The following is a 25,447-nucleotide window of genomic DNA, read 5'->3' as shown; positions in this document are numbered from 1 at the left end:
GACCCAGGCCTGCCCTCAGTCCCCACCCCCACGCCCGATGCCCGAGCTACTTCTACACCCCACTGAACCCTCCTCCCCTCCTCTCTCTTCTCCCTCTGCTCTCTGGGGCCTGGTCCCCACTCTCTGCAGCCCTGTTCTCCCTGCCACTGGCTTGCCTTGTGGGTTCTCCTCTCTTGAGATCCTGCCTTTCTCTGAGTTCAGAGTCCTGCCTGGCCAGGGCCCCATGGCGGAGCTGTGCCCAGGACACTGGAAGGTGTGGGACGCTGTCCAAACACAGCCACCCAGGTGGGCTGGTGGCTTCATGGCTTTGCTTGTAGTGGCATTTATAGTCTCAGGCCACTGGCTTTGCTCTGTTGGGGGTTACCTGGGAGGGGGTCTGGGATAGGTGTCCCAGGCCAGGATTTGGGCCTCCCCTCTGCTGGCTAGAGTTTCCCTGTAGGTAAATGGGTAGCATGAAGTGGTATGGATTCCACAATTTCCAGAATTTCAGCTTTAAAAACAGACAAGCAAAAAAACGAAAAAGAAAAAGAAAAAAGAGGCAATAAAACCCTATCTAATCATTTTCCCTTCTCATCTTGGGTGCTTGAGGAATACATAATTATTTGGTTATCAGCCAAAGTCGGTGGTTTTCAAAGCGAATTCCTTGGAACCCAAAGCTTCTGAGGAGGCACCTGTGGCAGCAGATGGGGTGGGGCGGGATTAGTAAGTGGGGTCTAAGCAGAAAAGCTTCTGTTCTTCTCACACCCACTTCAACCAGAGAGCCTGGGCAGGCTTAGCAGCTGCAGACTTCGGCTGGTTATTTGAACCCCCTCCCCTGAGCCTGTGTTTCCTCATTCAAGCAATGGGGGTAAAAGGAGTTCCCCTCTCACAGGGCTGTTTGTGAGGATGAGCCAACCTCATGTGTGCTGAGGGCTTAGCATGATACAGGGGTGTGACACGTGCTCATGAGGTGCTGGTCAGTATTATCTCTTCTGTTTTACACATTGGACTTTTGCGTAAGAGTTGTCTTGAAAACAAAGTTTGTTCAGGAAAATATGTGGTAATCCACAAATCTAAAGCCAACTCAGTTTCTAAAGGTAATGCACATGTCCCATAGCCTGTAATGGAAGTCAGAACTGAGTTTTAGCTCGCTTGCTGTTTTGGGTTACATGTAAGTCAATCCCCTCCCCAATTTGAAAGGGTAATGTGGGGATGCACAATGTGGGGGCGGCCCAGTGTGGAGCCGCTGAAGCTGTCTCTGGCCCTAGTGTGGAGACACTGGGGTGCTGGGTTCTCTGGGGGAAACTGTATTGGGGAGATATGGGGCAGAGGCCACAGGCGCTGGTGGGCTGTGGCCCAGCTCAGTGGAGGAGGGGGCCGTCCCGGTCGGCTTGGTGCTCAAGTGTGGCCCTGGCGAAGGCTAACTCAGAGTCACTGGATATAGGGTCAGGGCCTCCCTCAGCCGGGTCTTGGGGCAAAGCCGTAGTCTGGCTCTTCTCCGGGCAAGGCCTAGAGGCAGAGACCATCCCAAGGCAAGGGCATCGCGTGGTGGGGCTCTGGCTGGCCACTATAGGGCTTTCCAGTGGGTGCAGCTGAAGAAAGCACCACTCCTTCCTGCAGCACAGGACAGATCCTGAGTGATTTCTTGGGGTGGGCTGGGTGTGGATAAACAGAGGCTCAAATGCTGTTCCTGGCCTGACTATCTCTCTGTAAGTAGCCTCCTTCCCTTCCTTGTGGTAGAGGAAGGGAAGTCCAGCTGGAAGACAAGAGTCACCCAGGGGCCTTGCCCAGGATTCGGGGCACTCAGTCTGCAATATGTCACTCCAAGGGTCCGGTCATGTTTTCACTAAGAGAGAAACTGGACCTCACGTCAAGAAGCTGTGGGTTTGCGTCTGGGCCCCACGGCTTCTTCCCTTGGAGCCCTGGGTCATCGCTTCTGTCATCTGTGCAAGGGGAGAATGGCAGTTGCTTGCGGAGCCTGGTGGAGTCATTGTGTGCTCCTTTCACCAGCACATGTTCAGCCAAAGTGGAGAAATACAGATTGTTCTTACTACTTGGTCCTTAGAGACAAACCACCGATTTCATCTGGGGCTTAACTGAAGAAGAAGTGATTGGTTCCAACGCTGGAGGAAAAAACTGACCGGTTCGAGTTGGAGATAGGACATGATACTGTACTTTATGGGCTTTTAATGGCTTTTCAAGGTTAATTTTGAACATACTCCATTACTACCATCTTTGCTAACCTTAGAACCATGCTTTTCTCCATGTGGTTCCGAAAAAGGTGACTCTACTTTCAGTGAAAGCCCCTTGTAAATTAAACTCGAACGTGCTGGTCAGTGTGAGGGTATTAGTATCATCATCATTTGTGACTCAGGGAAACTGAGTCTTTCTATTATGAAGAAGCAATGCGTCCCTACCAGCCACTCCTAGGCCTCTACTTCTATGAGGAGGGACCGACTGCTCCCACCCCTCAATCCCACTCACTGCCCCTGTTGGTGTCCCATCCGTGCTGTTGTGACCTCTCTCCCCCATGTCCCATCCTGTCACTGTACGTCCAAATCTGATACAGTCTCTGCTCTGTGTTCCCTCCTCGTGTCCTGCCTGGAACCTCCTGGCCCCCAGGCCACTCCTCAGGTTTCTGCTGACAGCCAAGCCAAGAGGGCCTGTCCTCTCCCACACACTCTGTGCCTGACTTGGCGCCATCCAAGAGTGAGGCTGACACTTAGAGGAGAGGAGAAGAGAGGAGAGGAGAGGAGAGGAGAGGAGAGGAGAGGAGAGGAGAGGAGAGGAGAGGAGAGGAGAGGAGAGGAGAGGAAAGACTGACTGCAGGCTGCTGACTTTGGAAGTCATAAGGTCTGACCCAGCTGGGGCAGATGCAGGGGCCATGAGCATTTACACGGGAAATGCCCAGGGAGCCTCACCTGCCATGTCTGTAGAGGCCCTGGATGGAAAGCACAGGATTGCAGGCTCCTGGCACTCAGATGCTTCTGGATCTTGGAGTCCGAAAGCCCAGAATTAGACCCAAGGACCCTCAGAGAAGAGCCAGTGCTTCTCCTGGCAGACCTATCCTGAAGGCATCTCAAACCCCTCCGTGCTCCCCCTTCAGTACAGCAAGGAGCACAGCCTCCTGACCTCTCAGATGTAAGTGCATCCAGGAAGGATGAGCCTTTGAGGAGTAGTCAGTCTGGGTGCCTGGAGGTCTAGACAGGGGAGAGGTCCTGCACGCAGGGGTTCTAGCCTCGGCTAGTGACGAACTGAGAGACCTTGGGCAGATCACCGCCCATCTCTGGGCTCCAGTTTCTCATCTGTGCAATGCAAGTGTCAGTCTTGACCCGCAACCTTCTCTGACTGCGAGTCTTTAAGACTCCTGGCCTAGAGCTGAGAGAAGAAGACAATCTACGTTTGTCCTCTCTTTCTCTTCCTTTGCTTGGTTCCACAGCCAGTAATATAGGGGAAGCTACAAATCCCCCAAAAGCCAGAAGAGGCCGAATGGCAGGAATCAAAGACTCAAATTCTGGGCTCTGCTCTGTGTCTGGCTGTACCTCAGTTTCTCTAAGGGACTGAATTGATAGGCCAGTTACTAGATAGCTGTGAACACAAGCAAGATTTCCAAGGCCACTTGGAGGACTGCTTCCCACATCTGGCCCTGCTCTGAAATCTCCTGGAGTTATCGTTTCAAATGGAGATGCCCCGGCCCCATCCCAGACTGAGTTACCAAACTCCACGGAGGGGACTAGCTATGTGTGGTTTTGACAAGTTTCCCCAGTGACTATGCCATGCAACCAGAGAGTGGGATCCTTTCAGCAGAGATGCCTGTGGAGTCTAGGAGGAAAGATTAGGCCTCATCCTAAGACTGGATCGCCCTTTAGTCTTTTAAGAGCTTGGGTTCTGGAGGCTTTAGGCAACTGGCACGGAGACCCAGGGTTGGCTTCCCCCATCAGAGCTCGGTGTAGAAAGGACCCTGGTCCAAGGGAGCCTTTGCCTGGAGTTTGGTGGTTGGAGTGTAAGACCCAGGGAGCTGTGCACGAGGCCCCAGAACTTCAAGCTGAGAAAGGACTGGCCCTGCCAGGTCAGCTGTTGCTGGTGCCCTGACTCTTCGCCCTGCAAAGGACCACAGAGGTTGACCCTGAGGCCCATCTTCCTTCCAAACCTCCCCTGTCCTTTGTTCCTCTGCTCCCTGCCGTTTTCACGCTGTGTCTTTTCCTGTCCCATCTCTTCTCCTTGTTTTTCCAGAAAAGAAAGTCCAGTTCCAGCGTTCAGTTAATGGTGAGTGTCTGCCGTCTCCCAAACGCCGGTAAATGCTGGGCCTTGAACCCTTGCTCCTGCCTCCCTCCTGCAGGCTGCACCGGGAACCGGGGGCGGGGAGAGGGTGCTCAGGGCGTGCTTGGTACGTGTGCCTTGTGTGACAACATGTGTGTTGTGTGTGCGTGTTGTTGGTGTGTTTCTGTTGACACCTCCAGCTCCATGGCCCAGATCTGACAGTAGACCTGAGAGCTCCTTTGGGTATGAAGCGTGTTTTGAACTCCATCACACATCTAGCCCTTGGTTTCTCGCTTCTCCCCGCCCTCATCTCAGGGCTTGGTTTGTGTCAGTTGCGGCGAAGGGTGGGGGGCTTGGTTAGGCCAAAGCGGTGGGCGCCGTAGAGCCCTTCTCGAGCAGGGCTACTCAGGCAATGCCGGTGGCAGAGGAGCCACCAGCCGCTGCCTCTGTCTAAAGGTTCCAGTGGTGACATGGTGGCCTACGTCCCTCTTCTTCTGATTGCATTGCTGTCTCCCTCAGCTGTGTGGTTTTTCTCCCCCTAAAAAGCCCAGCCTCTCTCATACTGGGCCTCCCTCTTTCTCTTTCTTCCTCTCCTGCCAGTGTGTGCATCCCTTCCCCATTCTGTGGCCACCATGTGCCGCTCTGCACCTCCACATTCCCTCTTTGCCCCCTCAAGCAGACAGGGCTCAGGAACCCCTTCCAGCCCTTCCAGAAAGGCCAGGGTTCTCCTTGCATCCATCCCTTCATTCACGCCCTCCCCTCTCCCACCCCCACCCCACCCCACCCCCACCACCAGCCGCCTGCTTAGCTGGGCCCTTCCCCTCCTTAGGCTTGGAAGTCTAACAGGGTTTTCAGGGCAGCATCTGGATGGCAGAACACATGAGGCTTACAGAAACCGGGCCGCAGCGTCAGGCAGCCGGGGCAGCCCCCACTGGACGCATCTCTTCCTGCTGGTCAGACAGGCCTCACCACCTCCCATGTTCTTTCTGGCAGGAATCTTCAGAGAGCACCAACACCACCATTGAAGACGAAGACACCAAAGGTAGGGGTAGTCCTGCCTTCAGCGTCTGGGTCCCCGGGCCTCCTGGCAGGCCCCCTGAAAGGGCCCCAGGGCCAACCATGTCTCCTGCTCCTCTGCAGAGAGCATTACTTTGGCTCCTTCCAGACTGGGAACAGTTTCCCCGTGTGGGATACTCAGCCCATTAGTGGTACACTGATGGACTTTTCTTATTGCAGAGGCGAAGCATTTACTTTACTACGTGTTAGAAAAAATAATTTAACATATTCAAGTCATAAATGTAGCACAGTGGTATACATTTTCCTTTGAAAGTGGTTTTGAATTTTTCTGAGTTGCTTTTTAAAACATGAAGTAATGATAATAAGGGAAGGAAAAGCACAAATGCAGAGAGGTCAGTTGAGTAGGGTATGAGAAACCCTGCCGAAGAGCAACCCAAACTGCAGGCGCGACTGTGGCTAGTGGCTATTGGTCCTCAAAAGCCCTCCAATGGACGAGGGTGCAAATCCCTAGATAAGTGTACGCATATAGTAACAGAGGAACCAATGAGGGCAGTAATAGGAATAATGGCTGCCTTTTATGGGATGCTTGATGTGTGCTACACTGTAAGTGCTTTATATTGAGCTGAGCTTCGCTGACCCTAGGGGTCAGTGCTGTGATTAACTCCATTCTACAGCCCAGAAAACAGAGGACATGAGTCAGTTGGCCTCACGTCCCATACCTGGTAAAGGTGGAGTCAAGTTTTGAACCAGGCAGTGTGGCTCCAGGGCCTGGCTGGTAACCACCGCTCTGGAAAGTGTGTGTGGAGCGTGGAGGAGGGACGATGGAGTGCTGACTTCTGCTTAAGGGACATGAGTCAGTGATATCCTGCATCTGGCCCTCCTCGTCCCCCTCGAACAGGGGGATCAGGGAATGTAGCAGTTCTCACACTCAGGCGCGTGTCAGAGCTGCCCGGGAGTCTCTGAAATCTAGAAGAACACCAATGGAGAGATCACAGTGGTACCAGTGTAGACATTTTTCAGGAGTTCAATTTGCCTCTAAAAGAATACAATGGTGGGGAAAAGATCATTTTGTTATGTAATAAATAGTTTTGCACAATTGCAATTTAGGCTTTAAGGCAGTTTTGACACACGAAACACCATGACTGCCTCTTGACTCTGCCAGGATACCCTGGAAGATGAGCCTCACCCTGTATGTGTCCCTCTCTGGTCATTCCCAGCTGGGGGAGGGTCACTATAACCATAACCTGGCCCTGGAACAAACCGGTTTCCTATGATGGCACTAGTAACAACCTTTAAAAATACACGATCTTGAAGAACACCCGATAGGGTTAAATCAGCATTCTGAGTCCCTCCAGTGTGATTTTCTAATTACATTCCTGGCCCTGCCCCTGTGAATTCTGGTTCTATAGGTCTGTGTTGGGCTGAGACATGCCTTTTCTAAGACATTCCCCATATTCGAGACTCACTGTCCCAATAGTAAGATTGGGATTTTTAAGGCGACTTGTTGTAGCCTCACAATCCTGGTCTCAGAGCAGGCAGGGACCATGGAGGGGAGCTGGTTCTGTGCTTCTTCACTGGGGTCCATTTGCTGGGTGACCTTGGACAACTTACTCAACCTCTCTGAGCCTCAGTTTCCTTAATAGTAAAGAGGTGATGATAATAGTGCCAACCTCAGAGGATTGTTGTGCAGATGAAATACGAGGCCGTGTATAAAGTGCTTATACAGTGCTTGGCACATGGTAATTGTTTAATAAATCTTTATTTTGTTTTCAACTAGAGCTTGTGCTTGACAGGAAGCCACATGACATTTTTGGAACATCAGTCTTACTCAAAGATTATTTTAAGGCAAATATTTATATATTAAACAGACAGAAATATTTGGAAGAGAATGCGACATTTGTATGCGCTATTAATGTAAAATGCGAGCTGCCAAAGACATTTTCCACCTGGGGTGATGGCTCTGGGCTACATCCCTGCGGCCCCACATTTACAATCATAATTCTCTGCCTTAGAGAGAACAGGATGGGAAAACTTGTGAAGTCTTGAATTTCAGTTCACCTAGGCCCCTTTTACGGAGGGAAACCTGAGGCCCAGTGAGGACATAGGACACATCCGGGTTATTAATGGCAGAACTGGGACCCGTTCCCTGCCTCAGTTTCCCCATGCATAAAAGGCTGTATCTGATGCAGCCAGATACATTTCCCCATGTTTGGCAAAAAAGAGGAGGCCTATGCCTCCCTCAGCTTCTCCAGGCCCCAGAGAAAGTTTCCAGAAAACCATTTTCTGGTGTTAATTTGTTAAGTCTTCTTTCTAAGTGAGACTAGCAGCTGGTGGGGTGGATTCTGACCTAACATTAAAGTTAATTAGAAATGTCATCCTCCAGGGAACATTTTCCCCTGAACAAAGAAAGGGACATTAATATTTCAGAGCACCTCAGCCTTCACGCACAGGCCTCTCGCCCTCTGAGCATCCCTGGGCTCTGCAAGTCTTCCTCCCCACTCCTGTAGCTCTTCCCGGTCAGCTCCATGAAAAATTAATTTTCCCTCCAACCCAAAGAGCTGCCTCAGAATCTCAACAGCGACATTCTGGGAAATACCAGTCAGGAATGCTGATCCCATCTCAGCCTCAGCATTTTGGGTGCGCTCGAGAGCGTGCCTTAACCTCTCTGGGGCCTCAGCTTTCCTATCTGTAGGGGAGCACTCCTGGACTATTTGGGAGAACACCTGGAAAATGGGAAATGCCACAGGTTACTACTGAGCTGCCACTGCATGAATCCCTCACACAGCAATGGGACTGTTGAGGGGCCCAGAACCAGAGTGCATTTCTCCAGATTTAAGGAGCACTAGACTCCCAGATCTTTTGTCCCAGAGAATGAAGCTAGGGAGGTTCCTGCCCACTAGGCTTCAAGTTTTAGCATATTTGGTGTCCTGAGGGGCTGGAGGCACAGCCAAGATAGGCACTGTCTTGGGCTGTATTAATAGAGGTAGAGTATCCAGAATGGGGTGGGGGTAGACAGTGCCAACCCAAACCTGATTTTCTATAATATCCAAGCCACACCCGGGATTGTGTGCTTATGCTCAGAGAAGCATCAAGATAGCTCAAAGACCCTTGGAGCGTAGATGGCCAGCTTGAGTCAGATCCTGCAAAACACATCCTGGAGGCCTTCAGCCCTGAGAAGAGAATTGTCAGGGAGAGGGCGTAGACTCTGGGGGGGAGCAGGCAGAAAGGGACCAGAACTATAACCAGGGGTTTTCAGGGGGGCAGATTTCAATTGAAAGAAGAATGAGGCCGGCACCAATGGTGAGAGCTGTCCAACGGTGTGGCAGGCTGCAAGCCCCAGTTTCAACCAAGACCAAACCGTCACATATTAGGCTGCTGGGAAGCACCCCTCGCTGAGCTTAGAAGTTGTCCTCAGGAGAACTTTCAATTCAGAGACTTGCAGATGATAAGAATCAGAGCTCTCATTTATGGAGTGCCAGGCACTGCTCTGAATGCTTTACATAATGCATCATTATTTGCATACAAGAATTGATATAAAAGGCTTGGAACAGTAGGTGGTTCTTAGGGAGGATCACATAGGTATTAGCTATTTCTATTGATATATTCTTAACTCATTTAATCCTCAGAACTACCCTACGAGGTAAGCACTATTAGTAGCTCCATTGTACATATGGGGAAACTGAGGCATGGGCAAGTCCCTTGCCCAAGGTCACACAGTTATTAAGTAGCAGAGCCAGGATCCAAATTCAGGGACAATGGCTATAGAATCCATGCCCTGGACCACTGTGCTGGCTTCTCTGAGATGGCAGTGAGAAGTAGCCCAAGGAGACAGGACATTAAACACAGGCTCATGGACTATCGCGCTAGGAGAATTCTTAAAGTGCAAGCAGAGGAGGCGAGGGAGGTGGCACAGGTCCTGTGGCCATCCATGAGCACATGGACTCACTCTGTGTCATCACTTTTGATTCCATGTGGGCGAGGCTAGAACGAGGTGTCTCCTGGCAGGGGTGGGTTTCTTCCCATGGTCGGTCTCCAGCTTCTGTGAAGAAGGGCAAAGTTGACTAGGAGCTCAGGCTTTTGGGCTCCTAGGGACAGAGGCTATCAGGTGACTTGGGCAATTCCAGACAACAGGACAAAGACAGCAGCCCTCAGACCCTGGTTTGGTGCCATCCACTCATTCATTCATTCATTCATTCATTCATTCATTCATTCATTCATTCATTCATTCATTCATGCCGCCTCTCTCTCAGCCCCAGGCAAGGCCCCAGAGTGACCTGGCAGAGTGCATGGTCTAAGATGGACTCATTCCCAGCCCTGGTGATTCTTAGCAGAGCCAAGAGAGAAATAATTCGTCATTCACTGTGGTGATTGACACTGAAGATAATTGCTACGTTTGCTGAGCACCCACCGTGTCCCAGGAGCTCTGCTGGGCAGGGTCTGCTGCCCTGAGGGGCATGTGGTGCAGGTGAAAAGGTGATGGGCTTTGGAGCTACAAATGTTGGTTGGGCAGTTGGTCCACCGGTGCAGACTATTAAGCTTCCCTCACGTCCAATTTGCTCATCTGTGACATGGAAGCGATAATAACCACATGAAGTGCTGTGAGCCTTCAAGATTCCAGAGGCTGAGCACACAGCACAATGCCTGGCACACTCATTCATTCAATAACGAGTGCCTTTTGGGGCAGGCCTGTTCCGGCTCCAGGGGCCCAATGGGCCAAGGGCCATGCCCCACCCCCCATGGAGCTCATATTTGAGTTGGGGAATAGACAAGCATATGGGTCTAATATGTTAGAGAGCATGTTGGGGTGCCCAAGTCCTGTGGAAAAGGCCCTGGGCTGGGAGCCAAACTCTGTACCCTATGTGTTCTCTGTCCTTGGGCAAGTCATAACCCTTTACCGGGCCTCCATTTCCCTAATAGTTTGATAAGGAAGTTGAGTCCCTGGTCTCCAGAGGTTCTGCCAGCCTGGATGTCCTGTGACTCTGTGTCCTCTGGGTCTGAGGTGAGCTCCCTGGTATGAGATGGCACAGGTAGTGATAAAGAGGCAGGGACAGGGCCTCAGCCAAGTGTGGTCTCTCTTCCATGTTCCCAGACTGAGAAATGTCCATCTACCTCACTTGAGGCTTCTCCATAGGCCAATGAGCTGACCAGGTTTGGAGCTAAGCTTGAGCCTGGGGGAGGTCAGGAGGGCCTTCCCCTTGGGAAACCAAGTGACGCTTCTAGTAGGACTGGCCTGTTGGAAGCCAGGACACCTGGCTTCAAATTCCTTCATCACTGAAGCTCAGTCTCCTCGGGGGTCAGGTGGGGGAAACTGGCCCTGCCCACGTCTCAGAGTGTCTCTGAGGAGCAGATATGGCAACTATGTGGGAGGATGTAGGACATGGCACTTACATGTGTACCTACTGTGTGCCAGGCTTTGTTCCAAGTGCTTCGTGCACGTCATTTCATCTCACCCTGGGAGGGGGCACTATCATCTCATCTGACAGACTGTGAAACAACTTTGTGGCCCCCAGTTGCACAGCTTATAAGGACCTGGGCTGAAATTTAGATGAAGCCTGTCTGGTACTAAAAGCCTGGGTTCTTTCCATATGTTTGGCACTGAATGAATGAGAGGTGATGGTGTCCCCATTTTACAGATGGGGAAACTGGGGCTCAGAATATCACACATCTCATAAGAAAAGTGACATCTAACAGTGTTCCTGAAAGATAGAAGTTTGTGGTGTTTCAGTGGTGGCAGGGGAGGCCAGGTCTCAGCAACTGGGATTCATTATGCCTAGAAAGTTCTGGAAAGCTCAGTGCCTGATTCCTATAGGCACCCAAATGGAGCAAAAAGCTCCTCCAGACCTAAGGAATTGCAGCCCCAGTTTGGGGCATGGGGGGAGGCACTGGTTCATGGCTACTAGTGACAACGGCCACAGTTGACCTTGTTTTGGTTCAGGAGGTGTTAGGGAAGCATATTTTGGAGTTAAGACCTGGTTTCAAATCATGTGTAGTCAGAATGCCCACCATCCATTCTTCTGGAGGCAGAGGCTGCCAGAAGCCTTTGGCTCTATCCTTTTTAGTTGAGGGAACTTTCATACCATTTTTACCTTTCCGGGCCTTGGTTCCTTCCTCTGTAAAATGGGAGTAATGATATCTACCTGCAAGGGACACTTTGAGGATAAATGAAACTATATGAGGACCTCAGTTTCCAGTACAGTGTCTGGCACATGACGAGGACTCAGGAAATGGTAGTTGGTGCTTCATTACTATCACGATTCTACTATTTCTGTGTCCTTTCCTGCCCTACAGTGCGGAAACAGGAAATTATAAAAGTGACAGAGCAGCTGATTGAAGCCATAAGCAATGGAGATTTTGAGTCCTACACGTGAGTCGGCTGGGCCCATCCTGCATGTCCTGCCTGGATTGTTGTTCGGGGGGTCTGTTGGCTAACTTTGGGGGTCCTCGTCTCTGACCCTCCGTCACTCACTCTGCATGTGCTGTGAATCAGAATGAACTCATATTTCTGCTTTACATTCAGACTTTATGCTTTTATTAAGCTTTCTGTTCACAAAACTTCTATATAGCTCAGTCCTGCTTCTCCCCCTGCTCCTCATATCTTATAACCCAGGAGGGACTCCAACAAGACTCCTTTGCTTCCCCAAAGAAAGAGGGGGTGGTTTCCACTGCATCATGGGCCTCCTCAGGAGATGAGCTGGGAAGGAGGGGAGGGAGGCAGGCCCCTCCTCAGTCTTACCACCTGGGCCTACGTCCTCACCCTGGACCTCCTCAGACCTCTGAGCTCAGCTGGGCAGGAGTGGGAAGGAATCCATAGGCTGTGCACCTCCAGTGAGCTGGGGGGCGGCGGGGGGGAAAGGGAGCAAAAGGACCTCGAAACGGATGCTTAAATCCTCTGGGGAATAACGCAGGTGCACAAAAATAACATAAAATGAAACAGGTGATATGAAACATCCCTACACACCTGGGCCAGTCCTGGGAAGAGTGGCTGCGTGCAAAGGCTGAGCTGGAGCTCCCCCTGGTGGTCACCCACACCCTTCCCGGTCTGGTCCAGAAGCAGACCCTCAGACTGCCCTCAGCGGGCTCCAGGGAGATGGAGGATTCTGGGCCTAGGCCTCAATTTCTCAGCCAGGGCTGACAAGGCCTGGGCCTGCAGACCCTACATATACTTTTTGGTGGACAAAACCTGCCAACTAAGACAGAATGACCTTTGCCTGTTGAGCTCAGGTGAGATGGGAACAACGTGCCTGGCACTGGCAACTTGGGCAGCCTGAACTTGGTTTCTTCTGTGCCTAGAGCTGACATTAGTCTCCCAAAAGCTTGGCAGGCCACTGTGGGAGGGTTTCAGCTGCAGGGTGGCAAAGTCCCAGAAATCTACCAGTTATCTCTGAAGGAACAGGGACCTTGGAAGGTGCAGGTGTGAGACTGAGGCCGCATGTGTGTGTGTGTGTGCATGCACTTGTCCACATGTGCACGTTGCGACTGTGTGCACAGGGGGTGTGCACATGTGTGTTTGCACGTGTGCACTGGATGTTGCATAGAAGCATGGAAATGTGCCGTTAAGCGGGTTTTGCAGCCATCCCTAGAAAGAGTTCAGTGAGCCATAGGAGAGCATGAGAATGGCCCGGGTAGGACACGGCCAGGGAAGGAGGAAAAGAGAGGTGGCTCCTGTGGACTCCAAGCCTCACAGTGCCATTTCTGGGGACCTCCCCATGATGTCACTTCCTCTGGCACCTATGGCCTACCCTAGGTTCTGACCCCTTGCCATGACCTCTGGGGCCTGGGGTGCCCTGAGTCTGGCCCTGTGTAACCCTGGAGAAGCCCCTTTGTCTCATGAGCCTTGGTTTCCTACATGTACAGTTGAGTTGGAGCAGATGGTCTCCAAGTCCCTTTGGAGGTAGTAACACCAGACACCTCCTGGAGAGGGGTTTCCCCAGCGGGAGAGCTCAGTCTCCCTGATGCTCAGACCTCATACCCTCGGCCTGGGAGGATTCTGCCCCTGGAAGGGTCCTGAGCATCCCGTATGGTCTAAGCACAGCTCCCCAGCCCCTGGCTAATCCACCTGGAGAATCTGAGGTCCTGAGGAGAGAAGCGAGCTGTCTGGGCTCAGTCACACTGACAGGACAGTCGGGGCAGCACAGGGACAGAGTACCCTGCCCTCACCATGATGTCCAGTTCAGAAAATGTTGGGCCTGACACCCTCCTCCAGGGTCTCCAGCTCCTCCCCAGGTTGGGATCTTTGCTTGTCCTGGGACACTTCCTGTCTCTGGCTTCATCATTATTGTCATGGGGGTCCCTGTTGTGCCGCAGAAGATCCTAGAGAACTGGGGGTGGGGGAGACAGATTTTCCCTTTCCTCACCTGGCTGTCAGGGTCTTTGGGAAGACTGAGACCTAGAAGGGAGCACTGTGCTGAAAAGACACAGCTGACGGCCTCCCAGGCCACGCCCTGCGCCTTCCTCCCAGGCATTGCTTTGTGAAATTCGATTTTCCTCATTTACAGAAGAGGAAACTGAAGCTCACAGTGAGGGCTGCTGTTAACAATAGGGCACCTTTGTTTAAAGTAGCAAAATGCACCTCCTCCAGGGACATAACTGCTTGGTGAGCAGAAGTCACTATAACATGAAGGAAAGGGTCCCCTACCTAGGAAGACAAATTAGGAAAAGACCGCTATGGACCTGCTGCCCTGGGCGAGAGGTGAGGTGGGGATGGGATGCAATTTGGAGAGTAGCATCCAGGCTGAATTGTCCCCACTGGCACCTAGTGCAGTGTACAACTCTGCACGCCATATGATGCTCTTGCTTGGAGAGGTTAAGCCACCTGCTGGGTAAATGGCAGAGCCAGGACCTGAGCCCAGGCTTCCCAGTTCTAAATGGCACCCACCAGTCAGCGATGCCCCACACTGCACAGTTTGCAAGGCCTTGACCATCCACCAACCTCACTGATCCTATGAGGTGGGTGCAATCACTTTGATTTCACAGGCTCGGCCTCCTCAGGTCCAGGCCCCTGAATGAGATGGTGGCTGCGAGATGCCACTCCAGCCCCTCTTTCCTTTGACTTCCTCCCCCCAGGAAGATGTGTGACCCCGGGATGACGGCCTTTGAACCTGAGGCTCTGGGGAACCTGGTCGAGGGCCTGGACTTCCATCGATTCTATTTTGAAAACCGTGAGCAATTCCTTCTGTCTGGGGTGCCTGTTGTCTGCTCTCGTTCTGTGTCCTGCCAGATGGCACAGCAGGGTGACGGGCAGGGCCCTGGGGCAGCTCAGGAGCCAGCGAAGATCAAGATCCTGCGTGGACAGGGCTTGGTTCCATTCGGGTTCGCTCTCCTAATCCTGGCCTGTCTGACTGCCAGCTGTCCCCCGGTGGCTGAGGATGGGGACCTGGGATAAGCATGATGAGCCCCTTCAGCCCTCTCTTGCCCATGACCCAGGCAGGGTTATTCTGATTTTATAGATGAAGGAGCCTTCCCAGCAGGGCACACACCCAAGTTACACTGATCTTGACACCTGGGACCACCCCAGCTGCCCAGCTGGTGGGTTGTTGTGCAAGTGCCCTCTGTTGGCGGGCAGTCTGGGGAAGTGGAGAGGCCCCAAGCTCATATTGCTGTGCCTTGCCTGTTTGTCTAGGTCTCTGTCTGCATGTCTGTCCTTTCTGGGCCTCTCCTCTGCAGGAGAGACCCGGCAGCTTTGCAACCAGGGACTGTCAGGGGCTGAGACAAGGCGTGACCGAGGGCACTTTTGCCTGTGTCCATGACTCACCTTGGCCAGGGGTCAGACAGGGATGAACCAAAGCACGCACACAGCTTAGGATCATCAGCTCAGGACCCAAAGGTGGCATAGCCAGGGCCCCCCAAAGGGAAGGCATGTGCCACTGAAGTCACACTAAATGATTTCCAAAGCATGTGCGCACCGCTCAAAACCACATGGGTTCGCACAGTGAGAAAGTTGGTCTCTTTCTAAATTCACTTTCAATATGTCCGGTTCCATCAAGGGGAAAGGCTCAGTCGGGTGCTAGTCTGTCTTGAACACTTCTTAGCACTTTCTAATTGACCTCTTCATCAAACATAGGGCAGTCTCAGGCTCAGCTCCCTTGCAGGCAAGACTATGGAGCTGATTACATACGTTTATTTCGTTTTTACTGGACTTACTATTAAAATGTTATCCTGTGATACTGGTTGTGCATTAATGATTGTGCTAGAAAGCTCTTTTTAAATAAATTTATATCCATTAATAAAGTGAATCGATTTAAGGAAATATGTCAATGAATGAAGTAAGTACAGGTGGCATTTGTAGATGGCTAAAATAAAGGTGGTATTTAGGTGACTGAAGTAGGATCTAGTCCAATTTTTCATCACACAGAAAGGGAAACTGAGGCCCAGAGAAGACAAGTGATTTGCCCAAAGAACACCAGAAAGTTGGTGGCAGACCCCAGTCCTGAGTCACTCAGCGCCCTTCCCTTTCCCATGCTCCCCCCCCTCATCTGCCCATTAGTAGCCCCCAGCTGGACACTGCTCGCCTGCCTGTACCCAATCTGACTGAATCTTATAGAGTACAGGGGCTCAAGAGTACCCCCAAAAAGCTGGGAAGAAGGAAGTTGCATTTTTTCTTGATAAATCAAACTCTTGCTTCTCCAAGGCTAGCAATGGAGGTTGAATTCTCATGTGAAGAGAAGTGACTGGAACCCAACCGTCCCCATCACCCTAGAGCTCCCTGTCTGGTCACTGTGCCATCTTTCTACTGGTCTGTCCTCTGGGGGCGCTGGTTCCCTAGTGTGTCTTCACAGAGCAGAGACTGGGCTGAGCTGGCGCTAAAGGCTCTTGGCAAATTGGAAAAGAACAGAGAGAAGGCCGTGCTAGCCCTTAGCCTGCCTCCAGGCAGCACGGCCCCCTGGACTCAAGGCAAGAACATCTAGTCACATCAAAGGACCCCCAAGAGTAAGACTCAGAGTAACTGCCGCTCTGAGCCAAGTCCCACCCTCTTGCCTGCTTCTTCCTGCTGGAGGACCTGGCCCTTTCTCCCATGCCATCCACGAAGGTGGATGTTGGAAGCCTACAGTCTGTTCGAGAGACACCACCTTAGGATAGTTTTTTCTTTACAAATGCCCCTCAGGACCCCAGCTGTCACCAACAACAGGGAGGCTCAGTGCCCTCAATAATGCTAAACTCTGTCCCTTCTGGGATTGCGGTAGATCGTCCTAATTGAGTCCCATTAGAAGAATGACTTCTTTTAGGCTCTACTGCATTTCTTTCAGAAACTGGCCCAGCTTGGGACAAGTCAGATTGCCTCTCTGGATCTCAGTTTCCAGATCTGCTAAATGGATGTGTTTAATTAGACGATCTTGAGTGCCTCTAGCTCCAGACGCTGTCAAGGATGCTTACTGAGGCCTCCTTGCATTTTGTAGGAGGCCCACTGGGTGACCTCAGACCCCTGAGGTAACTCCCAAGCCTATACCACAAAAGCTCGATCTTCTCTCTGAGAGCCCGGAATTGTAAAAGTCCGTTAGTCTACATATCTAAGACTGAGTGATTTTGAGTCCTTTATCCAAAGGCTGGGTGGAGTGTGATTATGATATTAGAGGGTGGATACTGTTGGAAGCTTTCTGTAGTCCTGGGGGGAAAAAGACATTTTAGATTTTTTTCAGGAAATCAGTGTTTCCCTAACCTGGCTGAGCATCAGAATCAGAGGGTGGAGCAGGGGCGGGGATTTTTAATACAGATTCTTGAATTGGTATCTCTAAGGATGGAATGGACTGACTGTGGTGTTTGGACCTACGTTTGTAGGGAATGCATAAGGGTTGCTCTGGAGCACAAGATTCTGCTGACCCCTGTCCAGCCCCTTCCTGGCTCATCGTCTTTCTGTGCTTTGGTTTTCCATCTTGCTGAAAACTTAGAAGTTCCTAGAACCAAAATCATTAATACTACTACTACTACTACTACTAACAATAATGGTGTGTCTAATATTTCACATAGAGAGCTGATTTCAGGTACTTTTGTCAGTTCTGTCAAGATTACTAGAGCTGTGCATCTCTCCCTAACTTTGGAAAGCGCCGTGACCTCACCCCAGGACCACCAGTGCCATCCTTACAATTCCGACATTCTAAGATTCTACTATTTTAATATTTCCCAAGTTGGCATAATTCTACATGTTGAGAATAGAGAATGCAAGTGGGGGGCCCCCCAGGCCATATGTGCACTGCACATATGTTTCATGTGGACTGCATGTTGTTTTAAATTTAAATTAGATGCCAATAATGAAGAATGAGGCATTTCCACATACCATGTTTCCCCAAAAATAAGACCTAGCCGGATAATCAGCTCTAATGCCTCTTTTGGAGCAAAAGTTAATATAAGACGTGGTCTTATTTTACTATAATACAAGACTGGGTCTTTATAATATAACATAATGTAATGTAATGTAATATAATATAATATAATTAATATAATATAATATAATATAATATAATATAATATAATATAATATAATATAATGTTTGCTCCAAAAGACACATTAGAGCTGATTGTCTGGCTAGGTCTTATTTTTGGGGAAACACGGTAGAAATCCAGGTTTCTAGATTCTTTTGAAAAAATCAGAAGGTGTGACAGCATGTGTCCCACTAACTCACATAGCAACCACCAGGGAAGCTGTGTACAGGATGCCCTCTGGAGACAGGACACAGTATGCTATTTACCACAGTCTCCACCACTCCCTATTGCCTCCCCGACCCAGAGGAAAAGGGCCAGTTGCCATTTACCATCTTATACCCAGCTCAGCCCCTCATTTATGTTCTTGCCTGGCCTCTATAGGGATCTGGGTTTGCGATTCTGGTCTAAAGTCATCTGATTCTATAATCATCTTAGTCTTATATTTCCGTGTGTCTGTGACACTGTGATTCTAAAATTCCATTCCCCTATGCTTGAAGAATTTGGCGTGTCTGAAATCCATCGTATCTAAGCTGGGATATGATCTAGTCATCTAGAAGTTCTGCCTTGACTCCCAGGTAACCAAACCATGTTACAGAGACATGGAAATGAGGCAGGCAGAGGGGTCTCTACTGGGAGGGTCGCTGGGAGTTGGGGAAGTGAGGTGGGAGGCCCCCCATTTGCATCTCCACGGCCCCCTCCCGTCCCCACTTGCAGTGTGGTCCCGGAACAGCAAACCCGTGCACACCACCATTCTGAACCCCCACATCCACCTGATGGGTGACGAGTCAGCCTGCATCGCCTACATCCGCATCACACAGTACCTGGATGCCGGCGGCATCCCCCGCACCGCCCAGTCGGAGGAGACCCGTGTCTGGCACCGCCGGGATGGCAAATGGCAGATCGTCCACTTTCACAGATCTGGGGCGCCCTCCGTCCTGCCCCAGTAAGAGCCTCTCCTTCCTGCCATCTGTCATTAGGACAATCTCAAGGAATGGGGTGGTGTTGGTCTGGAAGGGGGACACATTGGGGAACCTGGCTGCTGGAAGGCCATAGTGTTGGGGCTTGGCGGGTCCCACAGGCAACAATTTGAACTCCATCTAAGGAGGTGGGGTGGGGTGGTTGCCCAAGGAAACCAGGGTGCTCTCAAAAGCACCCCCATTACCCACCACACATACTGTGTCTTACAGTTGAAGGTCCAGGCTGGGGGCACTCTTCCGCGGAGATCTCCTCTTCATCCGTGGAATGTGGCTGCTGGTTCTCCCACTTGGATTTTGCTGGAATTCCCCCAATCAGTCACCCCACTACCACCACCACTATCACCTCCATACCTGCATCAAGAAAGCCTGCTTGTTCACAAAAGTCATCATGTCTTCAGAGCAAATGACCACATCTCCCCGGCTCTGCTACCTGTCCCTCTCTGTCCTCTGCCAGGGCAGGGCTTCCTCAGCCCTGGGCGCTGGCCCGAGGACCCCCCAGATGGCTGTCATTGGCCTGGCTTGCCTTGGCTGGAGGCCAGAACGTCCAGCTATGTGTTCACCAGGGGTTGGGGAGAAGAAGGGGCAGAGTCGGAAGGGAATGTGGCATCGCCCAACACTCTCCCTGATCTCGCCTCTTCTGGGGTTCCCCCTAGGAAGGGAAGATGAACCCCCAACCCCCTGAGCCAACCTCTGCTGCAGGAGAGAGAGCGAGAGGAGCAGACGCCAGGAGTCTCCTGCCTCAGACTGCCTCCCTAACTCTCCTCCTGTCCTGTCCTGCTCTCCAGGTCTCTGCCTGACCCTTCTCCCTCAGTGTGGGGAGCGAGAGCCTCTCAGGGTGCCCCCACTTTTTTCCTCCTTCCTTCTCTGATGTTTACCTCTAACACTAACCACTCATTCCACCCTTCCATCAGGCCCGGAGAATTCCAGCTTCGTCATATCTGAGGGAGAGAATCTGATTGCTTTTGGGGGGCAAAAGAAAGCAACGTTTAGGTATCACTTCTACTTGGACCGCATGCCTTTTTATAGCCAAACTTCTGTGTGTTTCGTAAATGGATTTTGCGTTAATGGATATTTATGTAATAACTAGACCTCTCAATTATTGTGAAGAGGGTTGGGTTGGGGAAAAAAGGTGGGAAGAGGGGTGAAGGGTAGTTTTTCTCTGTTCTAGGTCTTTTTTTTTTTTTTTTAATGCCATCTCTGAGATGAACTTAGTCACCTATGGTTACCCAGGGCTGAGGTGGACTCAGTCCCAGCAGGAAGGTCCTCTGCCATTTTGGTCCCAAGGTTCCTTTCAGGACTGAATCAGATGTTAGTGCTGATAAGAAGCAGTAAATTGGGGCAGAGGTAGGGGGAGGTTTTCAGGATGGAAATATTGGACTTTCTTTGTTTGCCTCCCCAACCAGTGTCCTTATCACCACGTTTCCCAGAATCTCACCCCATCTGTGTGCCACCCCCAGCAACCACCACCCATCTCTGGGGGTGGTTCATGAGCATGTGTCTTCATCGCCCACACCCTCGGTGTCTGCTGGTCCAAGCAGAGCCCTGGAATATGTACTCTTCACGCCTCGTCCTGCAGCCGTGGGTCAGCATCGCTGTGTCCCTCTTTCTTTTCCTTTTTCTGGCCCTCTTCCCTGGGATTGACTGATGTGGAATGCCTTGGCACGTCCACTAGGATCTACTGTCTGCACTGTTTTCTTTGCATGACTTTATATGCAGTAAGTATGTTGAAAAAAAAAAAGAAATGAAGAAAAAACACTCAGCAAAACCAATCTACATATTTTGGACAAAAAAAAATAGAGGTTGTATTCTCAGTGTCCGACTCGGAATTATGTTGCTGCCTCTCTGTGCTTTTGGCCTCTGTGTGGCCGTGTTTTGCCAGCATGAGATACTGTCCCCTCTGGAGGATTTTAGGGGAGGAAGAGCCACATCCCCAGGAATTTGGAGGAGGCACTGATTCCCCTGAACCCTCTCTGGGGAGTCCTGGATGGTGGGTGGAGCAGGACTGATGCAGGTGTTTGATCCAGACCTTTCTGAGTTTTCCCCCATTGTGAGCTGTCTGCTGGGCTCTTTCTCAACCGCTCCTGCCTCGGGGACAAGTGAGGCAGGGAGACTGTGTCTACAGGCCAAGTAAGAGGCTGCCCCGGCCTCCTGGTCTCCAAACTGGTCGATCACTGGCCTCTATCCTTGGCAGAGCCCCTGCTGCCGAGGCCCAGGGGTAAACTTCCCAGTAAGGCCCAGTGATCCCAGCGTGCCAGCAGTGAAGCCACCTGCCTCCCTTGTGAGCTGCCAGCTCCCACAGCTGCCCCAAAAGCCAAAGGTGAGGGTGTGGCTTTTAAGGGGATGCTGCAATTACCAAGGCCAAGTCTAGTCACTTTTTCAGCCTTGGTTTCCCCATCAGTTAAAGGGGTTAAATATTCCTGCCCAGCCTATGTTGCAGGGCTGATGGGGGATCACATGGGATGGTGAAGTGAAGCCCAATACGCCGGTGAGAACTGACAGGGTTAGTCACTGGCTAGTCTTCTGTTCCATTCTGGGCTTGACCAGTCCCCTTTGCTACCCTGTCTGCCCCTCATTCCCCTCTTTGGTGCCTGTCAACTGCTTATCAGCAGTGCACTGTGGAGGCAAGAGCCATGGTTTGGGGGTTATTAGGATTCCCAGGCAAGTCCTTTCCCCACACTGGCCCTCAGTTTCCCACCAGAGGAAACTGAGCTGGAGGATACCAACATCCTGCCTTTCATTTGCTGACACACCCCCTGCCCACTGTGTCCCTCTCTAAGTGCCAAGGAAGTAGAAGCAGGGCTCTACCCCAGGGTGCGATAGCCCCACTGCCAAGGCCACGCCTATGGGTGGGCAGCCAGCCGATGTGGACCACAGGGCAGCAATGTGATCCTAAGACAGCAGGCAGGGGAGACTGGCAGACAAAGCGGCTCAAAGCCCACCCCCACCAGACAGTCTAAGTCTGTGCTCCTTCAAAACATCCTGTAGATGCAAAAAACTCCAGACCTAAGACAAGACCTGGGCTTCAGCATGCAAACACGTTTACAGGAAAGTATTCTTCTGGGTTCATGCCCACTGGGGCACTACCCCTGACCATGGCCTCCTGTCTCCCTTCAAGAGGAGACACTCTAGGGGGATGTGTTTGCCAGACTCCCCATGCTGGTTTCTTTGTTACTATTTGTTTGGGGTTTTGTTTCAGTTTTTTCTTTCTTTTCTTTTTTAAAAATATGTGGCTGTGAAATTGAATGACCACTGCTCAAACTTTCTGCTATTGGGGGGGAGGAGGGTAAAATAGGGGTGTCTGTTTTATTCTTGGTGTTTTCAGTGCAATAAATAGCTACAAACTTCTGTGCACTTGCTGTCTCCCTGTCTTGGTCAAGCACACACTGGGAGGTTTTTGTTTGTTTCCTGTTCTAGATCTCCCCAGCTGAAAACTAAAAATCCAGGTCTTCATTCTGATTGGATCAATTTGGTCACATGGTCAAGGCTGAGCCAATCACTGTGAGACTATGTCTGGCTTTCTCTCAGGCACATGAGGGGCCCTTAACAAGAGCAAAGGGGATACCACAAATAGCCAACAACAAAGTTTCCCTCCTGGGGCAAGGCTCTTCTCCTCCAGGCCTCAGAGTCCTTGTATAGTGTGAAGATTGTTCTAGAAGAAGTCCTTCCCCACCCATTCTCTTCCTTCATCCCAACCTCACAGACAAGCCCCAGGCCTCAGAACCCCTGTAGACTGCTTTGAGATTGAGGTAAGGAGAGGAAGGTTCTTTCTACCCGCAAACTATCTGTAGATTAAGTGTGTGTGCCAGGAGAGAAGAATGGCGTGAGAGGTTCCACTGGATCATTAGAGGCCACATTAGAGGCCAGCCCAAACTGCTCTGGCCGAGCCAGGGTGGTGATGCGGAGAATTTGGCCCTTCTCAGACCACGACAGGGTGACCAACCATCCTGGTTGGCTGGCACAGGACTTTCAATGCTAAACTTGGAATAGTCCTAGGCAAACCAGATGAGCTGGTGGCCCTAAGCCATGCCCCCTAAGACACCTGGATTCCACAGGGCCAGAGGATGTGCCTTCTGGAGCTCACAAGCCCCTGTAGAACATGCTCCTGGCATCCCAGGGCTCCAGAATTCCTGCACCAGCCATTTTCGGGGTCCCTCCTCGCTGCCGCTGTGCAGAGTGACCAGGGGGGCATGTCTAAGAGGCATGTGCTCTTGCACACACGTGAGGACCTTTGCAGTGAGAGCAGAGGCCAAGGCTGAAAAGGACAAGGGGGCGGGTTGCAGAGGGACCTGGGTGCTTCCATTTGCACTCTTGCCCTGGAGCTTAGTGCCAGAACTCCCAGCTCCACTTTTCTGTGCCATGGATTTCCTGCCTGAACACTAAAAGGGCTTGAGGCTTTGGCTGCTATTGCAGATACTTGCCAGCAGGTGGCAGCACAGGAGCAGGTTACAGCTCTCAAGAGGTTTAACTCTCAAACAGTACCAATTCCACTTAAAATACTATTATTGTCTCATGGAGCATGACCCTTTGTCATGCGGGATGACATGCAGGGTCTCTGCTCCCGCTCCCCACATATAAACGCAGGATATGGTGAGGCCAAAAAGGAACACCCACGGAGCCATAGATAAGGGAGTCATACCACTATAGTCTCACTGGCGGCTGGGTTGGAGACACAGGAGGCAGGAGCCACATGATCCGCAACCAACCTCACTTGCTAGCTGCAATCCGCCTCTCTGCAATCCGTAATCCACACTGTGCCACGCCACCCCACACCAGGACGCCACACCACCACGCAACACACTTTGCTAGCTTAGCCACGGCAGTTATATCAGTGGCTAATGGCTAACCGGTAACAGCTGATGGCCAACTAGTCACAGCTGATGACCATCTACTACCTGAGCCAGCACTTTTCTATGTGAGGCCGAGAGCCTGGAAACTGCTCTCTGGGGCTCTGTCCCCACACCCTTTATAGTTCACAAATCTTTCATCACACCTCTTGTCCCAGTTCTATTCTGAAAGTGAAGATGAGACTCAGAGGCAAAGAGGCTTCTTGCAAGACAGCCAGGGCTTGAGTGCAGACCTCTGTTCCCCTTCCAGGGCCTCCTGTGCCCTGGTCTGTTTCTCTGTCTCTGGACCGCCAGCAATAGTGACACTGGGATTCTTAGGAACCCTTGTATCTTTGACTCTCTGTCCCTTCCAACTATTGACTCATGACTCAGTTGTGTACACCCATAAGTCTCCATCTCACTGCCAATTTACTTCAAATCCTGCTGCAGAGAGCTCGTTCCCCCTCATTCTCTTGCTCAGCTCAACACCTCCTGAACCTCGGGACACAGCTCTGTATCCTGTGTGTGAAGCCTCTCCCTCCCTCCCACTACACACTGGGTTCAGTCCTTCTCTGGGCTTCCACAACCCCTCTGTCCACCTCACATAGCCCTCTGGTTTGAAGTCATCTAAGCAAGCATCTACAAACCTATGTGCTTCTTGAAGGCGGGACAGCATTTTGTCCATGCTCAGGCCACACGCAGCAGGTGTCATCACTCTTTTTTTCCTTCTAAAGATTTTTATTGGGGAAGGGGAACAGGACTTTATTGGGGAACAGTGTGTACTTCCAGGACTTTTTCCAAATCAAGTTGTCATGCGGGAGACCCTGCTCGCTGCGCCATTTGTCGTGCGGGGTGGCCTGCCGGGTCTCTGCTCCCACTCCCCACATAAGAACGCAGGACATGGTGAGGCCGAAAAGGAACACCCACGGAGCCATAGGTAGGGGAGTCATACCACTGTATTCTCGCTGGTGGCTGGGTTGGGGAAACAGGAAACAGGAGCCACACAATTCTCAACCCTCACTGCTCTGCTTGCTAGCTCAGCCACCATCTTCCTGCTAGCCTCCATGTTTTTCCTCTGCTAGCCTAGCCACAGCAGTTATATTAGTGGCCAATGGCTCACTGGTTACAGCTGATGGCCAACTAGCCACAGCTGATGGCCATGCAATCACAGTTGATGGCCATTTACTACTTGAGCCAGCACCTGTCTGTGTGAGGCCGAGAGCCTGGAAACTACTTTCTGGGGCTCCGCCCCCACACAAGTTGTTGTCCTTTCAATCTTAGTTGAAGGGGGTGCAGCCCACCATCCCTTGAGGGAGTCAAAGAGTCAAACCGGCAACCTTGTGCTTGAGAGCCTGCACTCCAACCAACTGAGCCATCTGGCACTGGCCCATGTGGGAATCGACCTGGCAGCATTCGGCATTAGGAGCACGGAGTTCCGACCACATGAGCCACTGGGCCGGCCCAGGTGTCATCACTGTTGAATGGAGTAGACCCCTGGCAGATGTGTGCTTCTGGAATGAAGGAGGAGTGGATGCTGTGGCGGCTTGAGCATTACACCCACCTCTGCAATAACCATGGCATGCCCTACCTCCTTCAAGTGTGCTCTCACCTCTCAACTAGGTACTACTTTTCTCTTCATTCCATAAACGAGGAGCCTGTAGTGCAAAGAGTAAAGGAACCGGCCCATGGTGGCCCAGTGCATGATGGAAGGTGAGATTCGGAATCTTAGCTACTCCAAACACTTTCCAGGACATGCTGCAGCTGGCTGAGTTCCAAGGAGGCCCAGAGATGAGCAAGACCTGTCTCCTGTCCCCAGGAACCCCTGGCGTCACCCCAGAGAGTGACAGCCATGCACAGAATCAGAACTCAGGGCAGGCTCAGATGTGGGCTGGACCTGGAAGTCCAAAGAGTGCAGAAGCCAGGAGAAGTATCAGCAGCTGGGGATTCTGGGGAGGCTTTGTGCAGATGCTCAACCAG

At 51.4% G+C, this 25,447-nt stretch overlaps 1 protein-coding gene across 5 annotated transcripts in view; it reads left to right on the top strand.

Moving 5' to 3' along the window:
• The window catches only part of CAMK2A (calcium/calmodulin dependent protein kinase II alpha), a 61,489-nt gene extending 39,491 nt beyond the window's left edge, over window positions 1-21,998 (top strand). The window contains exons 14-19 of one of the 5 annotated variants that reach the window (XM_019734369.2): window positions 4,213-4,245; window positions 5,233-5,281; window positions 11,545-11,620; window positions 14,320-14,414; window positions 18,385-18,613; window positions 18,858-21,998. In XM_019734369.2, coding sequence (XP_019589928.1) covers window positions 4,213-4,245; window positions 5,233-5,281; window positions 11,545-11,620; window positions 14,320-14,414; window positions 18,385-18,613; window positions 18,858-18,861 — 486 coding nt within the window. In that variant the 3' untranslated portion in view covers window positions 18,862-21,998. Of the gene's footprint in view, window positions 1-4,212; window positions 4,246-5,232; window positions 5,282-11,544; window positions 11,621-14,319; window positions 14,415-18,384; window positions 18,618-18,857 lie in introns of those variants that run through there. The other 4 variants (XM_019734370.2, XM_019734371.2, XM_074313755.1 and 1 more) reach the window with 4 other exon arrangements.
• Window positions 21,999-25,447: the final 3,449 nt, after the last annotated feature.

Source organism: Rhinolophus sinicus, linkage group LG10 (genome assembly GCF_036562045.2).
Source record: "Rhinolophus sinicus isolate RSC01 linkage group LG10, ASM3656204v1, whole genome shotgun sequence".
Classification (NCBI taxonomy): Eukaryota; Metazoa; Chordata; class Mammalia; order Chiroptera; family Rhinolophidae; genus Rhinolophus; species Rhinolophus sinicus.
Note: the sequence above shows the minus strand (reverse complement) of the source record. Positions and strands in the feature narration are given on the sequence as shown.